This window comes from Pteropus alecto, unplaced genomic scaffold, assembly GCF_000325575.1.
Source record: "Pteropus alecto unplaced genomic scaffold, ASM32557v1 scaffold155, whole genome shotgun sequence".
Lineage (NCBI taxonomy): Eukaryota > Metazoa > Chordata > Mammalia > Chiroptera > Pteropodidae > Pteropus > Pteropus alecto.
In genome coordinates this window covers 9019611-9040266 of record NW_006438113.1, presented here as the reverse complement: position 1 = coordinate 9040266, position 20656 = coordinate 9019611, and the positions used below count along the sequence as shown (strand labels likewise).

Sequence of the window (20656 nt, the reverse complement as noted above, 5' to 3'; positions counted from 1 at the left end):
CCGTCTGTTGGCCATCCTGGGCTACCACCATTTCCCAGCCCAATAGGAGCTGTAAAACTTGTGGCTTACATAACCCAGCTAGCATTCTCCAGCTAATCTACAGTCTGGGCTTTGAAGATCACAAGAAAGCAAAGGTCACGACCCAGAGATCAAAGTGACAGAAGCCCACAGAGTAATTGCTGGTTACCCTCTGTAGAGGGCCTTGGTCTGTCCTGTGGGTGTATTGTTTGCACGGAGACATCAAACATACTGCCGGTCAACTGTGAGGAAAATCAGCTGGCCTTTGCCAGTTGTCAGGCATTCATTAATGCTGTAGGTGAGCTCACCTCGGCTCATTAGAGTGAAATCATTGTCATCTCTCTGAGCATCTGGAGTTATTCCACTCACAGTGTTTGTTCATTACTGTTTGGTCTTTATTGACTTTTTTTTTTTTTTCTCACAGTCTTCTTTTACCTGGAGGTGTGAGGGGGTGGTTTTATAAGGAAATTGGAGTAATAAGAAAGGAAGATATGTATGTATTTTTTATAAATTAACTTGGAGACACATAGACTTCAAGCAAACTAAAGCTTAAAAAAAGAGGCGTAGGCATCATTTAGCCCATTCCCTTAATTGCACAGATGGAGAAACCGAGCCTTAAGAGGGTGATAGAAACTAAACCAAGATTGCACAGCAAGATGAGCACAGAGTCTGGGCTCTTTCCTCTGCCCTGTTAGCCTTCAAGTCTTTTGTTATGAAGACCTTCCCTCTTTTTAAATTTTCTTCCCCATGCTTTAAAGCTTTATCTCTTAAATAAACTGCATATAAGCCATTGCTAATTTTTAAAAATTAGTCAGATATATTTAACTGTTGATCAGTGCTTTTAATGAGCATAAGGTAACCCGTGTTACCAAACAGGGTTGATGTCATCCAGTCAAAAGCAAAGAAGCTCGATATTTTGTTGGTGTGTTCATTCTATTGTGTTAATCTTTGTGAAAGATTGAGAACAGTTCATGGGTCACCCGTTGATTTCTTCAGGGGCCCCCAGTAGAGTATCAGTAGCTTGCACCATCCCTCCCCACCTCCCATGTATGGGAGCAAGTGGGCAGCAAGAGCTAATACAAAGAAGCATAGAATGCCATAAATGGAAGGAAGTAAAAAAAGCTCCAGTGACCCCACCTCCAGTTCCCTCAGAATCTAGAAACTTGGTATTTCTTGAGTAGAGTCTCCTCAGAGAAAGAAACATGGCAGCCAACCCCAGAAGCAGACAGTGGAGGTCCATCCTGGTATTTCTGTGTCGTGCAGTGTTACAGGCAAGCAGCCAGTTCCCCCCAGGTAGCAGTTGTGGGCAGGAGGGAAGAGCATTCTCCTCCTCCTTTGAAGTCTAGGTGAAAAAATGCCACAGCTTCAGGATTTGGGCTGAGAAAATTGATTTTGGATCAAAACAAACAAACGAAAAGCCTTTCTGCTTTGACTATTCTCCCCCTACCAGTTTTAGATGTCTTCTTAAATGAGTTCTTTAAGAAAAGGGAGCGTTCTATAAGAAGAGAGAACCTGAAAAGCTCTGTGTGTGGGTCTCACCTTTAGAGAATCTGCTTGCAGACAGAGACAAATAGGTCTTTAAACATCTTCCCAGGATCCCTGATCTCCTCTTCATAACCTCACCATCCATGTCACAGCCGAGAGTGCCCCTGCCTTCTCCCCGTTAGCCCTGGGACTTTTTGCCCAGCCACCTTGGGAAGGTCAGGAAAATTGGAGTTGCCCTCTGGAGCTAGGGATGGGAGACTTAGAACTTAGATGGATCTCTTTTCATTAAGCAGTGTCCTGGCTTAACAAGCAGTTTTATAAATCTGAAGCTGTCTCCAGGTGTCGCAGGATTTATAGACGGGGGTTTCTGCCATAAAGTGGTTTATGATGGCTGCCTTCTGTGTTATTAGTAGCTGTCTCTTCCTTCAGCCATTGCTGTTTGATAATAGCCTTAAAACACCCAGAATTACTTACCTGCAAGCCCCTTTCCCGATAGCCCCTGTTGACAGTCTGAATAAGTTTACTGCCCTTTTGTTGTACTTTACCTTCAAAACAAACTGATTGAACCATCAATAGCTCGTAGAAGCTGACAGAGGCATGTCATGTGGACTAGCCCTTGTGATTGCAGGTTATCTGGGGGAGTTAACCTTCCCGCATTGTTAACTGAAATGTTTTATGTACTATGCAACTTTAGGATACGGCTGTGATAACCTCAGTAACTAAGTAATACATCACGGTAAAGAGATTTTGGTGCAACAAATAACCTTGGATTAAATTTACAAGGGTTGAATTGATATTATAAAAGCCTTCATTCTGTGGCTTCGGGAATCCTTTCTTGTATTTTTATGGCAAGCTTGTATTATACACAGGATTGAAGCTGCAGCTTTTGACACCCTGACATGACCTAGAACAAAGGAAATAGATCTTCTGAGACCGGGATGGGACAGGCAGGCAGAAAGCCCACGGACTTATCACTTGGCAGTAATGTTTAGAGCCAGTTCCAAACCACCAAGGGGCAGGAAGATCTGGTATGTGTGGCTGCGGTCTGGGCACTGTGTACAAGGTAGGGCAGACCATTAGCAGAATTGAGGAGAATCTTTGCTGCCTTACCAACCTCATCATTCCCAAACTGCTATTTCTTGTGGTGTTATTTTCACTTGGACAGTAGTTCTCAGAAGGACCAGCAGCATCAGCCTCACTTAGGAACTTATTAGAAACGTAAATTACAGTTCCCACTCTAGATCAGAAACTCTCGTGGTGGGGCCCTGCCACCTGTGTTTCAACAAGCCCTCCAGGGGATCTCGATACCCACTCAAGTTTGAGAATCACTGTGCTAGTATATAAGCTCTTGAGAGCAGGGTCCTTGTCTGTTCTGTGCATCACCTTAAACTCAGCACCTGGCACAGTTCCTAGCAGGTGGTAGCTGCTCAATAATTATTTGTTGGGTGAGTGAATATATAAGTGAAAGAAGACATCTCTAAGGGAGGGACTTCTGACCCTGGGCTGAGTCTCAGGCCCAACTACTTGGGACAAGCTTTCCTAGTGTCCCTCAAATCTCTCTAAGCAGCAACTACCTGGAAACCCCAGGCTGGCTGTCAGGATGGGAGTCAAGTCACCCCTAGTTTCAGGGTGACTGGCAGCTTATTTCATGGGCTGTTTCTTTGATTGTATAAGATGAGTGCTCTGAAAAACAGCAGCTCTTTGTCATCTAAAATTTTTAACTAGCTTAAAAGCCAGCACCTCTCTCTCTCTCTCCTTTGATTTCAGGGCTGTGATCCAAAGTGGGGCAAAATGACAACGTGCTGTCTGTTGTCATCGTGGTTCCTGCCAGCCCCGTGAAGACATCTTTCATTTCATTATTAAACATTGGCTGATTTTCTAATACTGATGTTTTCTTCACCTGAATATTCATCTTTTCCCACCCTACACTTAGTGGGTGTCTTTACTCCTTTGAGCGTCACTCCTGACATATTGTTTCCGTCTGTACTTGTCTTTATTTGAAAGAATCTGTTGTCATCAAGACTTTGCTGCTACAAGCGGAAGATGGAAGTTTTCTCTGACATTGACTGAGGCTAGTGGGAGTTCTGTTGGAGGACAGAAAGGTCATTTGAGCCCCTTGTGGAATTTTTCTGATTTGTGGTAGGGTTAGGGAGCATTTGGAGGGGAAAGGAGAGGCTCTGGGAGAAATAGGAAATAATGTAATAAGGCCGGGGAAGAAGCAAGAAGTAGAGAGTCATTATTTCCAGGACTTTAGGTGTTGGGGATCACAGTTCTGCGGAGGAAAAATATACCTCCAAAGAATTTTAGAGTATTTTGACTTTAAAAATGAATAATATAAAGTTCATAACTAGATGCCTCCAAGTTGTCATCTCTGGTGTTCGGATGATTAGCTAAATCTTTAACCTGGACAAGCATATGGAGGTCAGTTGGTGATGTGAGACGACCTTATGAATGTGAGAGGTGGCCCTGGAACCCAAGGGTCCACTGAAAAGACAGGCATACTGCTTATCCCAAGTAACATTAGCACTGAGGAAAAGTTAAGTGCTTGGGTTTGCTTTAGGATTTGGTTCCTTGAAGCCTGCTTGAGATTTCCGGTTCCTCCTCATTGTCATTCAGCCATTAGTTTTTAGCCATTCGGTGAGTAATATTAGGTCTCTTTCTCTGCGCTCCCAAAACTTCTGTATAACCTCGATCTTAGCACATAGCTATGCTGATTTCTAATTTCTCTGTGCAAGTCTGTCATCTCCATTACACTAAAAACCCCTTTAAATATAGAGCCCATGTTGTAATCACCTCTGTATACCTAGGGCCTGGCACATAGTAGGTGCTCAAGAAATGTTCATGCTACAGAAATGAACTGGTATTTTACTGAGTGAATTCTAATGCTACTTTCCAAGATAGCATGAGGGTGAACAGCAAAAAAATTGTTCCGGCCTTCAAGAAGCTTATAGGTGAAGGCATCAATCTAACTAAATTCCTGAATATCAGACAAATTGCATGGATCTTTGAGGTGGTCACCCCAACATTCCTAAATGGTCTCTGCCTATTCTCTCCCAGATGCTTTGTTCTGCACAAGCTGCCCAATTTAAAGTTTTTGGATGCCCGGAAAGTAACCAGACAAGAACGAGAAGAAGCTTTGGTCAGAGGGGCGTTCATGAAGGTGATAAAGCCCAAGGTAAGCTGCCTATTGGTCTCGCCTTGTTGGTTACTCTCTGAACGTGGTGGATGTCCTCCTATGTGTTTAGAATTCAGGAGGGATCTCACACTAAGGCTTCATCCATGGACATACTATGAGCCAAATAAGAAGTAGGACTGGATATAAATTAGGTCTCCCTATAATCCAGTCAATGGGTTATAGGTAGCTCTTTTACCAATAAAACGGCACACCATGTACAACCCGATGATGATGTTCCTGGGGGTGGATTTCAGGCCTTTTCTTGAAGATGGTTCGTTTATAAGGTGGGGCCTCTGCAGGTCTGGAGATGAGAAAGAAGAAAGAGGAAAGTGTTGAGCATTTACTACTTCTCAGGTGAGTAGTGTTCCTCTAGTGCTTCAGAGGAGACCCTTCTTTCTTGGGCCCAAAGGGGAGCCAGGGGAGAGAGATATTCTTTGGTCAACAGCTCTCAGAGATATTGTCAGTGGGAAGGCAACTTTATGTGACCTGGGATAGGTGTGTGTTCTCTCCATGTAGCTCTGTAGCATTCATGGGAACGATGTTTACTGAACTTTCCTTTACCAGCCAAGTCTGTATTGAGGCTATAGAAGTGACCATGGTATCATCTTCATGACAGCATTGATGAGGTGGGCGAGATCTAGCTTTGGGTCTTGGATTCAGACACAAGGAAACTTTTAAGGACATGGACAACTATCTTATCAGGAGGAATTTGAGTCCTTCAGTGAAGCCAGAGGCTGGGGAATGAACTTGATGACCCTTGGTGACCCCTTGGAGGTCCATCACTGCTCTGAGATTCTGTGGAGCCACATAGTCATTTCCTGTGGGATCCCAGCTTGTGCGTTGAAAACACTAGCCCGGAAATCCTAGAGGTCTAGTTTGTCCTTGCTTATTGACTTAGAGTGCTCTGCACATGCATTGGAAATGATTAAGAAGGAAAGAGAAAAAAAAAAACAAACAGAACCAAAGCAGAAAAAGGAAACCTCTTCCATCAAGTTGCTCAGCTGGCAGCAGACCTCAGGCCACTTTATTTCCCTCAATCCATGAGGTACAACTTATTTTCCATTATGCTGAATACAATTGCTAACAGTTGTGGAAATATGTGATATGGAGGGTATAATGCTGGCAGATAAATGCATTGTTACCTGTTTCAGCACGTGGGAAATTAATCGAGTGATTCGTTTCATAGCTATTAAAGTGTTAACAGTTTTCTTTATTGAGGCAGATTTGACGTATTGCTCATGACTGCCTTTAGTTATTTAGCTTTTGTAATTTTGTCCAAACGGAATAATTTCTCTCTCAGCCTCCTTTTTTTTTTTAAAGATGCCAGAGAAAGCCATATCACCAAACCAAACAAAGTACACCAACTGAACTGTTTATAATATCTTGGGTTTGTGCCCATCCTACATTTCTCATCTTCATGTATACAGGCATTTTACTAGATCAATATTTCAGCTGCTGTCATTGTCTTTGACATGGGCAGCTCTACATCGTCACAGGAGATCTGAAGGTGTACTAAATACTGTATTTGGGTGGGGTGCTCTATATGTGTCCACCACTGTTGTAAGGTTCTTTGTATATAGATTTGCGAGTCCTCACATGACCCTATAGTGTATAAGGAAAAGAGCATTGGCTTATTCTACAGATGAGGTAACTCAGGCCTAAAGATATTAATTGGGGCTGCCTAAGTCACCAGGCTAGTAATTGCTGGAGCTTTACCGGTTTTTCTGATCACAGAGCCCACATTCTTCCACTCTGATTTCTTAACCTTGGATCGGTGAGCTAAACATTTTCCCCATGCGTCTCTGTTCAAACAAAGCCTCATAAGAAGGCCTCAGTGAAGAAAACAAGTGAAAGCAGGACTGTTCTGTTGAAGTAGAGATGGTGGTAGCAGTGGAGGATGTTGGTAGTAGGGAAAACTGAAATCCTCACCTGTCTTTGAAAGCAAATGGGAATGACTCCTTAAAATCTGGTAATAGCTGGTTTTCTGAGTCATTAGCAACTTAAGCAGAAATGTTCTTCAAAGCTCCAAATTAAATTCTAATCAATTATAGAATTAGCTCATGTTTCTGTGATTGACTAACATCTTTACTAACTGTATAAAGCTTGAAAAAATATCCATTAATTATTTGAGAACAGGCAGAAGTACTCTGACAAAGTATGGGGACCTTCAGTTGTTATCTTTCTGTAGAATGACATGATTTCCAAACCAGGGACTTCAGAAAACACCTGGCCTGTGATCTCATTTTATGGGTGAAAGAACTGGGAGAGAATGTAGTTTCCTTAGGCCCCCACAGTCCCATGGAGACAGACTCAGACCAGAACCCAGAGGCTTCCAGTTAAGTGTTCTATTTATGCCATGAGCCTTCAAGTGTACCAGAGAATTTCTCTGTGTTCCTGGTTTCATATCAAACTGTATGCTTCTCTTTGAATGGCAGGCAATTTCCTTTTGTCTGTTTTCAGAGATATGCACTGGTACTTTTCTTGCAGATAGAGGCCAAATGAGCTCCTTGCTGAATTAATAAATTGATGTTAAAAAGGCTGGTTCTCGCCTGCTCACAGTATATACAGACATATGTTTGTTCCTATGCAGGTGTGTATATATGCTTTCCATCTCTGTGTATATATACATATGTATGTTCTGGGAGGTATGTGTACGCCTGGATTCGGCTCCTAAGTGGAGAGCAATTTCCTCCCCATGAATTGCCGACGCTGTGCTGAGCAGACTGTGTGAAGACCTATTTTTCATAACAGCATCAGAATCTCAAGTTGGCTTCTGTCCTTTCTGAGGCAGCGGCCTGTTGTGCTTATTCAGCAGAGGGCTCTGATGGATGATCAAGGGGGCCATGATTTGGGGAGCTGTTTTCATTTTATTCTTGACATAAAGTATTTGGGAGAATGGAAAAATGCCTCTCCAATCACAGCCCTTGCCTTGGAGGTAGGGAACGGGCAGTGTGGGTGTTCTCAGCTGACGCAAATGCAAAATCATCCGGGAGCTAATAAACCCCCTGTGTCACAGAGGTTTGATTTGGTACCTAGCAGGCCTTGGCACTTGAGTGCAAGTTCTCTCTCGCTTTCTCTCATGATGACATAGTTCTCTTTCATTGCTGCCTTTTGGCTTTTGTTGTTTAAAAGCTGCCTTCTGTCTGAGCTCTGATTGTTCTACGGAAAGATGCTGTCATTCATTAGGGAGAGATAGCTAATGGTACAATGGCCTCTTCTAGACGTGTGTGTGTGTTTGTGTTTGTATGTTTTTAGTTAATGGACTTACAACAGCTACGCTTTGCTCATTCCCCAGAATTTTAAAGAAAATATATATCTCTGTCAAATATTAGATATCGAATTGTGCCATTGTTAATGCAGAGAGCACCAAGCTGGATGCAGAGAAGGCTGAGGCCCCCAAAGAAAAGCTTCTGTAATGACCACACCATGACCCCTCTTGCTGCACTGGGAAATATAGATCAAAGCTGTGTAGAGGCCTGTCCAGGAGGGCGTACGTGGCAGACACGCCAGCCCTGCACATCAGAGAGACAGTTCAAGAATCCGACAGTCAGAATTGCTTAATTATGTCCTGGCTTTGTAATTATTCATCCCTGTTCTGGCAAAGAGCACAGTTGTCATTTCTTTGACATATATTTAAAGCTAAGCTCTCTTGTTTACAGGCACATATACAAAGTTGGCTACCAACTATTTAATCTTCAGAACCTTACAGAAGCAATGGGGAGATTAACTACAGGGGCAGCTGGATTGAGAATCACTGCTTATATTAGAAAGCGTTTTAACATGTGTATTTTTGCTTGTAATCATGGCCATTCTCTTATAGGTAAGATATGGTAATAGGTATATTAGTATATTAGTAGATAGTTCCTTGAAAATATGTTATGCGTGTCTTTATGCAGGTATGCCTGGGTTTCCTATCATGTGCAGTTTGTGTAGTTTTTCATAGTTTGTATATTTGTGTGTGTGTGTGTGTATCTTTGAGTATTCGCACAGGGGCTGTGTGTGTATGTGTGTGTATGTATGTGTGTAAGCGAAGGGGAGGGAGCTAGGGAGATATGATGTGTTAAAGGAATAAACTTCTGAGTACCTGTACCTTCCATAAATCTTTTTTATTCTCATCCTTAAACTGAAAGCTACAAGTTATTTGGGTCCGAGGATCACTTGCTTCTATGACTGCACTACACAATCTTGTATTTGACATTTGGAGTTGGGCTCTAATTCCCCTGAGTAACTAGTTTCTTCCATTGTGTCCATGTTTTTAGATTTCTGCCGAAAAAGGCAACCTCGCATAAAGACAGGGAATAGAAGCATTGGGAAGCCAACTGTTCATTAGGATAAAGCAGCTGCTTATCCACTGGATGTCAGCTTCATGAGGGCAGGAACTTTGTTTTCTCATTCTCATGTCTCCAGCGCCTGGGTTATAGCAGAGCCTCGGCCATAAGAATGAACCATGAACAGAGTGTGTTGGAAGATCCATCCCGAAAGGTGGTCCATTTTTTAATTGCCTCAATGGGGTCCTCTGGAGGAGCAGGAAAAAAAGAAAATGTGATAATTTGAGTCTATTGACAGGAAAGAGAGATTCTGGATCGAATATTTATTTTTCGAAGGAGTTACCCAAGGATTACTTACGATGGCAAAACCTACAGCTGTTGTGATGCCTGGGCCTCGGCTTCTGCGTCAGGTCGCATTGCTGGGGGAGGCAGAGGTGAGGTCTGTAGTCCCTGTCACTGCTCGCAGTGCTCTCTGAGATCTTCTTTCAGAATCCACCTGCTAATATTAGAGCTTTTAGGAAATAAAAAGTAGCTTTTTCCCCCCCCCCAGAAAACATGTCGGGGTACTCTACAAGTCTATGTGTAGTTAAAATGAAATTTTCCCTCTTTTAGCTGCTATTGTATTTTTTGTCTTACCAGTCTGATGGCTTGTTTGGTTCATTGAGTTGTTTTTTATGCCTAGCCTAGTTCTTTATAAGTGTTCCCTTGTTCTAAAGTACATTACATGTCTCTCATATCTTCTATTATCCTTATCTAGCCCAAATGGAAACATGTGAAAGGTTATCAGAAAATACGGCTAGATTGATTGCAATTACTAACATGTACTCTATAGTCGATATTTTTAAGAATATATATTTTATATAAATCTAAGGTATGCCTATAAATAAATATTATAAACCACATGTATATACAGTTAAATAGATGATAAGCCAATATGTGTTGAACTCTCTCTACTGTGCCAGACATTCAGAAGAAAGCTAAAAAATGTCAGGTGATTTTCTGGATATTTCTAACTACCTAGATATGTTCGTGTTTTATAGCTCTCTTCTGTTTTTACACAGATGTTTTTTTTTTTGTCTAGAGACATATTCAGATATTATATTCAGTTACTTTGTAGCAAAAATTGAAGAAAGGAAAATTTTTAATTAATTTCTTTTTTGGAAGATGCTTAGGCGGCATGTTTAGAAACAACTCCAGAAGCCAAAAATTTGCAGTTTGTTTGTTTTCATTCTTCTTCCTGATTTCACAGTTTGCCACATTCATTTGAGGGGGAATTACTTAAGGGTTTTGTACTTCTCCATTTTTAGCACCATGGCATCTTGTGTATCGAGTAAATGCTTTTAGACTATTGCTCTTTGGAGGCAATTTCTGGGAGCTTTTCATTGCCTTGCTTTTGGCTAGCAACCCTCTGAAATCAGTGCTAGACTGTTGCAGAAAAGTTGTGTCAACAGCGCCCTGGCGAAGCCCTATAGATGGAGAATTGAAATCCATAGTAGAGAGAAGTGAAACAGAACTATAGGTGCTGGTTGTAGCCTGTGAGGGCCACTCCCAGAAGTCCCTGGGGCCTGGCCAGGTGCTGAGCATGTAGTAGGTCTCACTCTCCATTAAGCTTAATGCCTGGTAAGATATCACGGTGTCTCTGTTGAGTTGGCTTTCACTGCACCCCAATGCCCCAACTCCATATTCTTCCTCGTTTTGGCCTCCAACATGCTCACTTTTGTCCAAAGATATTTGCACAGACGAACCTAGAGGATCATGGAAGAAAGTGGCACCATTGGGGAATTAGATAAGTCTTCTTAGATACTTTGTGCAGCATCTGGAACCTAAAAATTGGGAGAAATGAGGTAGATTCCATTATCTGAAATTGTTCGTTTCTCTCTGCCCCTGCCATGGTTCCCCTCTAAGGAAGGAGTACACTTCCTCAATTCATTGATTTTGGCCTTGGCCATGTGACTCTTTGGCCAATGGGATGCGAGTGGAAGTGACAGCATGCCAGTTCTGGGCCAAGGCATTATGAAGTACCATGTGTTTCTACTCACTCCTTTTGCATGTCTGCCATTTGCTATGAAAACAACATGAGACATACACTGAGCAGACCTGAACCTGACCCGAAGTCTGAAGCTGAAGTGGAACTATCCCAGCCAACCACAGATCTCTGCACAAGAAATAAATGTTTGTTGTAAGCCAATAGGATTTTGAGAAGTAGTGTTGCTACAGAAACCTGACTAATAGATAGGCCATCCATTCCCACATCTTTCCCTCTGGTCCTTCCTTGGCCACTTGAACCAGAGCTCTTAACTAGGACACAACTTGGGTTTTAGTGAAGTTAGTGGCAGTTTTTGGTGTCACAGCATTAACTTCTATAGGCTTTCTGGATGCTTAACTAATTAGGATCACAAGGCCAGCCTTAGGGTCGACTGGCTACCTAGTGATACAATATTAGATGCATTGAAACTTTCCTGATATGTGGGTTAAAATAACAACTACCATGTATTAACTGTCCACTGCGCACTAGATATTGTACCAGCAACTTAACAATATCATCTCTAAATTTCTCCTTGAGCTTAAATCTACCAATGAGGAAACTGATGGGCAGAGGACTTACATACATCACCTAAAATTATAGAGCAATGTGGAATCAGACTCTTCTTTAGGTCTGTGTAGGCCTCAAAGCTCATGATGTTTCCCCCCCGTATACCTTAAATTTCATTAACCGGGCATAGAGATGTGATAAGAGGCAGGAACAAAAGAGTAGGAAGAGCAGGACTTGGAAGGAAGTCAAATTAACTTTGTAATTTCCAATTTGACCTTGTCCTTGTGACCACTTCCCCCAACCCATTTTGATGAAATACACGAGTTAGGCAGAGAATTGTAGGAGCCAGGGTGTGGAGCCAGGTTTGTTAGGCCAAGTTTGCGCTTTTATCTTCAGGATGAGGAGGAAACTTGGCAGGGTTTGAAGTGAGAGGGAAGTATGGGCAGGTCCGTGTTTGGGTATCTAGGAGAGGGAGTGAAGTGCTCTGTGCACAGCAGGTTTTTGGGAAATCTGTGCAGAGGCAGCTGCCGGCCTGAGGCTGTCCTGCATTCAGAGCAACCAGACTAGTGTTAGTGCTCAGGTGGCCACAGAAGTCAAAGAGCTGGGGGTTGAGTGCTCTCTTTCAGGCATTACTGGGAGGTGTCTGTGCGGGAGTGAGCAGCTCAGATGCTGGCATAAGGAGAAAGCCCATGACTATCAGAGACTCAATAGTAACTCCCCTTGTGTTGGTTACATGGCATTCGAAAAAGTACTTTGACATGTTCTTACCAAAAATATTCTTTCCCCTACGGTATCAGATGCCTTAGTTTTAAGGAGTTAATTTAAGTCTTCTTAACTGGGCCATGAAAAGTTCTCATTCGTGTGATCTCTGGTAATGTTTGAGATGGAGCCTTAATAGGCAATTATGTCTGTAATCCGTATATTTTCAACTTGACCTTTTTTGATCCACTTTAGAGATAGCTTTTGGTATTTTGCTTTTGCAATTTGGGTGTTTTATTCTTTTAAATTAAATGTGAAAGCAAAGAGGAGAGGAAAATAAAGATGCTTCCTTAAGAAAGTGGCTTAGAAAGTCTCTTGGGAGCCCATGGGAACGTCAAGTGGTAGGGACTGACCCCCTCAGGTAGATTGGCATTCTGAAAGACAGAGAAGCCTGCAGGATGGAGGCTCACTAGAGAAAAATCAGGAACATTGTTCTGAAGCTAAGTTTGAGCCACGTTAATATTATTTGCAGTTCTATGGCTAAGGGAAAAGGAGAAAACGAAGATGGCATGGTCCTAATTTATACCTTTGAGTTCCAGTTATTTCCAAACTGCCTGCAACCAGTAGCAGAGTTCCTAGTTTCCTCACGCTGCCATAACACACTACCACTGAATGGGTGGCGTAAACAGCAGAAATTCATTTTCTCATAGTTCTGGAGGCTGGGAGTCCAAGACAACATGTTGGCGGGACTGGTTTCTTCTGAGGCCTCTCTCCTTGGCTTGCGGGTGGCCTTCTCACTGTCGTTCTCACAAAGTGGTCTTTATGTGTTCTCACAGCCCTGCTATCTCTTTGTGTGTCTAGATTTCTTTTTCTTTTTCTTATAAGGACACTAGTCATATTGGTTTAGGACCCATCCGATGACCTTTTAGCTCAATTACCTCTTTAAAGGCCCTGTCTTTAAAGATAATCACACCCTGTCTTTAAAGATAATCACACTCTTAAATTTATACATTTAAACCATACCAGGGGTTATGGCTTAAATTTATAAATTTTGGAGGGGGATACGATTCAGTTCATAACAACAGACAAGAAGAATAAATTTTAAGAAGATATAAAAGAAAACTCATGTAAGCTTAGCGATGAAGGGGATGTCCCTAATATTTAACATTCACTTGTTCTTTTCATTGTCCTAAAAGCCAAGAAGCAAAATAAAATAGTAGGATAACCTTAGGTTAACCAACTTGAATGGAGATAAAAGTCTTCACAAAGTTCGACAGAAATAAACATTTGATCCTTCTGTCGGGATGTGGCTAATACATACTTTTCAGTGCATCATCCAGGTGGGTGCCAAGGGGCATGAGCAGGTAAACGCCAGGATTGATGCGAGTTCCAGTAATGGCACTTCCTCTACACAGTAAGCTCAGTGAGCAGCCCCAGTGCTCAGAGGAGCCTTTGCTTCTAGAGGTGCCTTTTGTTCCAAATGATTCCTTGAGGAGTAGAAAGAAGCTGTTTTTTGTTTGTTCGTTTGTTTTGTTTTGTTTTGTTTTTGCTTTTTTGTTATAGGGAGAAGAGTTATAACACATTCCCACTACCACCTGCCTGTTTCTCCAGCGAGCTTATTTCTCCCAGCCAAGACCTCTAGGAACATCAGAGCTCCCAGATTTCTGTTGGGTCCAGTGTGAGAGCTGGTTACAACATTCTAGAAATTGTGTTTTGCCTCTCATTGTTTTGTCTACCTGTGGTCACCAGGGCTTACTTCTGGGGCCCATGCACATGATCTGACTACAAATGTATCATCGTCCCTCTGACCAAGCAAAGTCCTATTTCACAAGCATGATAGGGAAGATCTGCCCTTGGGGTCCCTGAAGACTGGTGGTACAATTAGCTCTTTTATTTCCTTTTCTGCTTCGTACAGTGGAGTGTCTTAGATTAACAGACAGGGCACCATCAATAATGCACAGATGCTTTGTAATTGGGGCTTCCTTTGATGTTAATTCAGCTAAGTTCAGTGCTTTTGTCAGTAATAGCAATAATGCTCTTCCTTTTCACCAAGGACATTTTAAGAAAATTTTATTTTTCATGCGAATTTTAAAATACGGCAGTAGATTTGGAGCTATATTATCTGAATTAGAACTCATTATTTCTTTTTAATAGCAAACTAATGTTCCTGTCTAGGATCTAAAGTTTTGTATATGTATATGTATAGTATATGTATATACAGACACACACATACATACATACATACATATAACACACACACACACACACATATATGTATACTATTTTTTTCTTTTTTGAAGTAGGGGATTTTAAGTGGGGTTTTTATTTCATGACACCTTTAACTCATGAGTAAAATTTAGAAGTGAGTCTCTTTTTTTCATTGTTGGTATTTTGCGTTGTCACAGAGCTACCTGGCTTAGCAATCTCTCCCATGTTTTATTTGGCCCACTTTTATTCATTCCTCCCCACCACCCAACCTTTACTTTTTTTCTTGATGTGATTCAAGTTGCTTCTAGCTCCCCTTTGGGGAATGTTTAAAATCTGAATTTACTGTGGCTCTGGTGTTCCATGGAAAACCTACGATTCTTACTTCGTTCATGCTTGGGCTGTTTTCAGATTTGCTGTTCCATTTAGGGGTCAGCCCCATTCCAGATTTTAGGATTACATTTAGGTGTGAATTAAAGGGTGAACTTCTGTCTTCTGCCATCCATTTCTCCATTGTTAATACAAGGAATATAATGCCTCCTTCCATGTTTGTTGTGAGGGTTAAATGAGGTAACACATGTAAGGAGTTTACATCATTTCTGCTATGTAGAATTAGGGGCAGCTAGTGTTATTAGCTGTATAATTTCAAAACGGCTCTGTTTTTGTGGTATTGCCATGTCATTGGTTTGTATGAGTGAACGCGGTGAAGGTAATTCTGGCTTGAGATAGGGGGATATATTAGATGGCTCGGGCTGCCACAAAAAAAACACCATAGACTGGGTGGCAACAGAACTCTATTTTCTCATGGTTCTGGAGACAAGAAGTCCAAGTCATGGTGCCGGGCTGGTCAGGGTCTGATGAGAACTCTTTCTCAGCTTGCAGATGGCCACCTTCTCAGTGTGTCCTCATATGGCAAGAGACTTTTGAATGTGATTTTGGGTTACAGAGAGAGAGAGACAGACAGACAGACAGACAGAGACATGGAAGAGGGCAGGAGGGAGGGAGGGAAGGAGGGAAGGAAGGAAGGAAGGAAGGAAGGAAGGAAGGAAGGAAGGAAGAGAGGGATTAAATGTTAGGGCTTCAACATATGATTTTGCGGGGAACATAATTCAGTCTATAGAAGGGGATATTGCCCCTATATTCTTGGTGGTTTAACTGAGTTTTATACTTAAATGACATGTTTCTAAGACTTTTGACAAGCATGTACCTCCTGATGAGAGTACAACACCTAAAAGAAAAGAATATGGGTAGAGAAAGAAGGCCTTCTCTTCATCCTGGAGAGGCCCGGGCCCCTAAGCATGGCGGTCTCCTGAGGCTCTGCACAAGGCTATTTTGTTCTTGTACTGATGGTGGAGGGAGGGAGTCAGGGCAAAAAGGAGGTGCAAGAAAAGTCGGTTTGGTGTGGACGACTTAGGAGTTTCCACGGTCACTGGTGAAAACATGAGGATGGCGGTGCAGCAGCCCCAGTGAACAGCAGTGGAGAATACAAGTGTCTGTGCAGGGCCCACATGGGGAAAAGGATGCTTGGTGCAAAAATAAGCTCTTAAGCCGTTTCGTTTGGGTGACCTTGGACTCAACTCTCTTAATCCTCCTCCAACTCCCTTGGCGGATCTGGAAATCAAGGCTGATGTTGAGATCCTGGAATTTGTCACTGTAGTCAGCCTGCTTCTGCAGTAAAATGGAGAAAACTGGGGAGTGAAATCTAGGGACTCGTTCCACACATCCAAAAAACATTATTTAATCATTAGAAGGGCTTTGAAAACCCAAGGTTGAGATATTGGATCTCTGAATAATTAGAACAGAACCAAGAGCTGTATTACACAAAGTCACTTTTTTTTTTTTTTTTTTGGAAAAATCTGTTTCAGTTCAGTATAATGTGAAAAAAAAGTAATTTCTGCACTCATTCTAGTTTTTAGTCATGAGATGTTTTGGAAAAGATTAAGTTACAAATTATTTTTTTCTTCCTTGTGTTCATAAAACCCTCAATACCAACTTGTAACTTCTGCACTTTGAGATTGAAGAGGCCTAATCCAAACTCTAGAATTGCATTCGCTTCGGTAAAAATGGATAGGGTAAGTAGAGCAGACTAAAGAATGAAAAGCTTTCCTTCTTTGCTTCTCCTACCCTCTTCTTTTGCACATTATATGACTAAATGTACAACTTTGTTCACATAACTGCTACAAACAGTTCACTGTGTAGGCCAAACGCTCTCTAATGCAGTAAAATTAAGAAATAATATGCTTTGAAAGTGATTTATGAGTGTGGTTAAACTGCCAGATTTACAAAGAAATAGTTCAGATCTTGGGAAGCCTCAGGAGTCACGTCAAAAATGAATTTGACCATGATTTAAACTGCTACTTTTCTTACATGACATTTAATATGTGTACTTTGGAGGCCCATATGTCTTTAATAAAATAGCATTAAGTTTTAAATATGATATGAATGCAGCCAGTTTCTAAATTCATAACCTTTTCCACAACTCCAAAATGCTAACCAATAAGGGAGTCATACACGCAATAAAACATAAACCTTAGAAAATAGCTTTTTATTAAAATGGTTAGACAGTTGGCAGCTGGGTTGCAGTGTAATAAATGCTTACAGCATTGTGGGTTTATCAGACGTTGTTTACCCTGCAAGCAAGAGGGACCAGACAAGTAATTATAACCCCTGTGCAAAAGCAGTTCATGCTGAGTCCCCCTGAGTGGGTTGAAGAGGTAGAATAGTTTTTTGAGGGCCGTGGACAAGGAATCCAGAGATTTGGGTTCTGATCCCTTTTTACCACCTAAAGGAGTGTGACCTTGGCCAAGTTACTCCATTTCTATAATTTTCCTGGTCTGTGTCATGGGGACAATAACACCAGCTGTGAAAGTTTGTTGTGACAGTAAGAAACTAATGCATGTAAGTTGTGTGACACAGTGCCTGGCCCATAGTAGGTACTCAGTAAAGAGAAGCAATTATTTTGAAAAAAAAAAATTATATAAAAAAGTAATATAGACAAAATCTTCAGGTCCCTTCTAGCGGTGATGTTCTGTTACAGTTCCAGGATGGCGCTTATGAAAGATAAGCCACTTAGCCAGAGATCGGTGTAAGCCTCACCGTAGGAAATGAGTAGGAAACTCCTTGCTTTACTCATCTTTCAAAGGCACCAGCATGTCAGAAATGACAAGAAGACATGTTTGGTTCAGGGGGAGCAGGAGCTGTGCTGGTGGCCACCACCCCTTAGTTGTTCCTGGAGATAGACAGGAGGTGCGCAACGCAGCCTCTTCCTGCCTTTTGGGTTTTCAGTTTGTAGAAAATGTGAGTTATTCTTGTAAGTTATACTGCATTATAACCAAAGATCTTTTAGTGCTGCTGCTGCAGCTGCTGTGGGTATGTGTAGGTGAATATTTAAGTAGATCTCTCTGTGGAGTAGTTTTGAAGTAGGGCTTCCCAATCTTAATGTTTCTAGATGCTTATGTTCAATTTGCTTTTTCTGAACCTCAGATGTAACAGCCAGTCTGGAAATGGTGTGATGTGTTCGTCCATGCAACCAAATAGTACCACCCTCCACAACTTCCTTAGGGAGGAATTCCTGAGTTTTCTAAAAGGGAGATTGTAAGTTACATATGAGATTGGCCTTTGAATCTCAAGGCTCAGACAAAAGTGTGGTAATCAAAAATTAAAAGACCCAGGGACCATTCCATTCTGTTTTATTTTATTTTTATATGTTTTTAAAACAATGTTATGATCCCATTAAGGAAAATTAAGGTAGAAAATCTTCCAACTGTATTCACAATATGCTAACTCTATGACTTTTCATTTTTCTCTGTTCTCTTCCAAACCTATCCTTTCTATTGACATTCTGTGTGTGTTTAATGCTCTACTTTTTTACATAATATTTATATTGTACTACTTCATAGTCTGCAAATTTATTAATTTTATGGACTGTACAATTCTTCATCAAATTGATATAAGTACCGTCAGTTATGAAACCATTTTCCCACTGATTCTAGATTTTAACCTTATGTATAAAATCCTATGTGTGTGAATATGTTTCCTTTAAATTATTTTTAGTATGATTTTTTTCCAGGGAGTTTATTGGATCACAGAGTATGGGCACATGACAGTTTTAGGCTCTCTATAAGAATCCCTAGGTGCCATTTTCATGTTGGCAGTTCATCCTGGATGAGTCATTGCACCTACCCAGGCTGGAGGAAGAATGTAGGTCAAAAGGGACACTTAACATTTCCAAAGCTCTCTTTGGGAATGGGGCTTTCAGAATCTTATGGTTGATATGGTTCTGGAAGAAAGGTTTGGAATCTGTAGGAGCTTCCTACAAAGCATGCATTGACCTGCTAAGTTGTAGTTCTAGGGAATTACAGGTTCCCTTGAGCATCCCAAAAATTATTAACAGCATGCAGTCCTGGTCAGTGTGAATGTGCCTTTAGACCGTTAGCCAAATTTTTGCATAATACCAATCATTCTACCTATAAAAGCACAAATATGTTATTGTTCTCAATAGGCAATTTAACACAGCTTTAGGAAGGAAAAAAAAGAAAAGAAGATTACAAGCTGGCTGATTTAGCTTTTATTTCTCTTAAATCTATCCACACTTCTCAGGGGTTGTACTTGTTTAAAGATTGTATGCAACTGTGCAATCTGTGTGATTTGGAAAGCAAATCAAACTAAATATGAAGTTTTCAGCACATGCTGTTTTTAAAGAATTTCATGCATTTATTTCACATATACATTTCTTCTCAAGTAGAGCTAAACCTATAATCTTTTTCTTGTTACATTTCTTTTCTGGGGAGGGAGGCCAAGAGGGTGACTTAGTTTTGGAGTGGAAGGTTCCTATTAACATCCACCTCCTTCTTGTGTGGCATTATTCACAGCCGAGCTATTAAGGCTAATTATTTTCAGGATCCTATCAAAGGGGAATATTCGAACTGACAAAAAAAAAAAAAAAAAGCATTTATTAGGAAGAAAAATTGCCTGTTTAAATAAGAAAAGGGATCATTATCATGTGCACCCAGCCTCCCCCTCCCAGTTATTCACCTGTGTAGGGCGGAGGGGCCAGGAGACCCCACAGGAGTCTCTGAAAGGAGGTTCTAGAGGGCCGTGCTCTCTGAGATGCCTGGTACCCCAACAGGGGCCAGTGCTTTTTTACGCCTCATTTTTCTGAAGTCCACCATTGACCTTGGAGATGGTGTCAATCTGTTATGTTTCTTCTTATCTTGGGTAAAATTCACTAACCCTTGATATGTAATGAAAAGAATACTGGTCAAGGAGCTGGGTGCATTAATCAGGAGAGGCTAACTATTGTAACAAGCATCCCCCAAGTCTTGGCAGCTTAGCCACTATCAGTACACTGAAGGTTTCTGGATGGAGAATGAGGAGTGCCCAGTCATTCAGGGACCTAGGCTTCTTCCATGGAATGGTTCTGTGTTTGTCTTCGACCTCGGAGTTCTTCACTGGGTTCAGGCTATGGATGAAGCAAGAGTGAGAGTGCGGAGAATTGGGTGAATGATCTATGGGCCTGGATTTAAGGTGACACACATCACCGATACCCCCATTCCATCGACCAGAGCTCAGTCATATGAACACTCATAACTATAACGGAGCCTGGGAAATGTAGCTGCTATGGGCTGAGTTGTGTCTCCCTCCTTCTCTCCTCCCCCTCAAATTCATATATTGAAGCCCTAACTCTTGGTATCTCAGAATGTAACAATATTTGGAGATAGGGCCTTTAAAGGAGGTGATTGAATTAACCTAAGTCTGTTAGGGTGGGCCCTAATTCAATGACTGATGTCCTTATTAGAGGAGGAAATTAAGACTGAGACGCACAGGGATGAGGGGAACGTGTACAGAGGGACAACAATGTGAAGACAGCAAAAAGGCAGCTTTTTGCAATCTAAGGATAGAGGCCGCAGAGAAACCAACCCTGGTGGCACCTTGATCTTGGACTTCTAGCTTTAAGAATTGAGAGAAAATAAATTACTGTTGTTTAAATTACCCAGTGTGGTATTTTGTTATAGCAGCCTTCTCACACTAATGTAGCTTAGCCGAGTGCCCAAAGAGAAAAGTAAATGTATTTGATGAACATTGAGTCAATCCCTGCCTCAATGAGCACTTGTGTTTTAGTTCCACTTTAACAGTCAACTTGCTGGGTAATCTTAGGCTAGTCTCTTTCTCCAGGGCTCAGATTCTTCAACTATAACATGGATGAAGAGAGTAGAAGATCTCTGAGGATCTGTGGTTTTGTGATTCAGCCATGTGCTCAGGCCCTCAGGCTGA

The 20656-nt window shown here is 41.5% G+C and overlaps 1 protein-coding gene across 2 annotated transcripts in view; it reads left to right on the top strand.

Annotated features, from left to right (window-relative positions):
- LRMDA (leucine rich melanocyte differentiation associated) overlaps positions 1-20656 on the top strand; it is a 977969-nt gene that overhangs the window by 561543 nt on the left and 395770 nt on the right. For both annotated transcript variants that reach the window (XM_015592197.1, XM_006915487.2), the window contains one exon: positions 4561-4678. In XM_015592197.1, coding sequence (XP_015447683.1) covers positions 4561-4678 — 118 coding nt within the window. The remainder of the gene's footprint in view (positions 1-4560; positions 4679-20656) is intronic.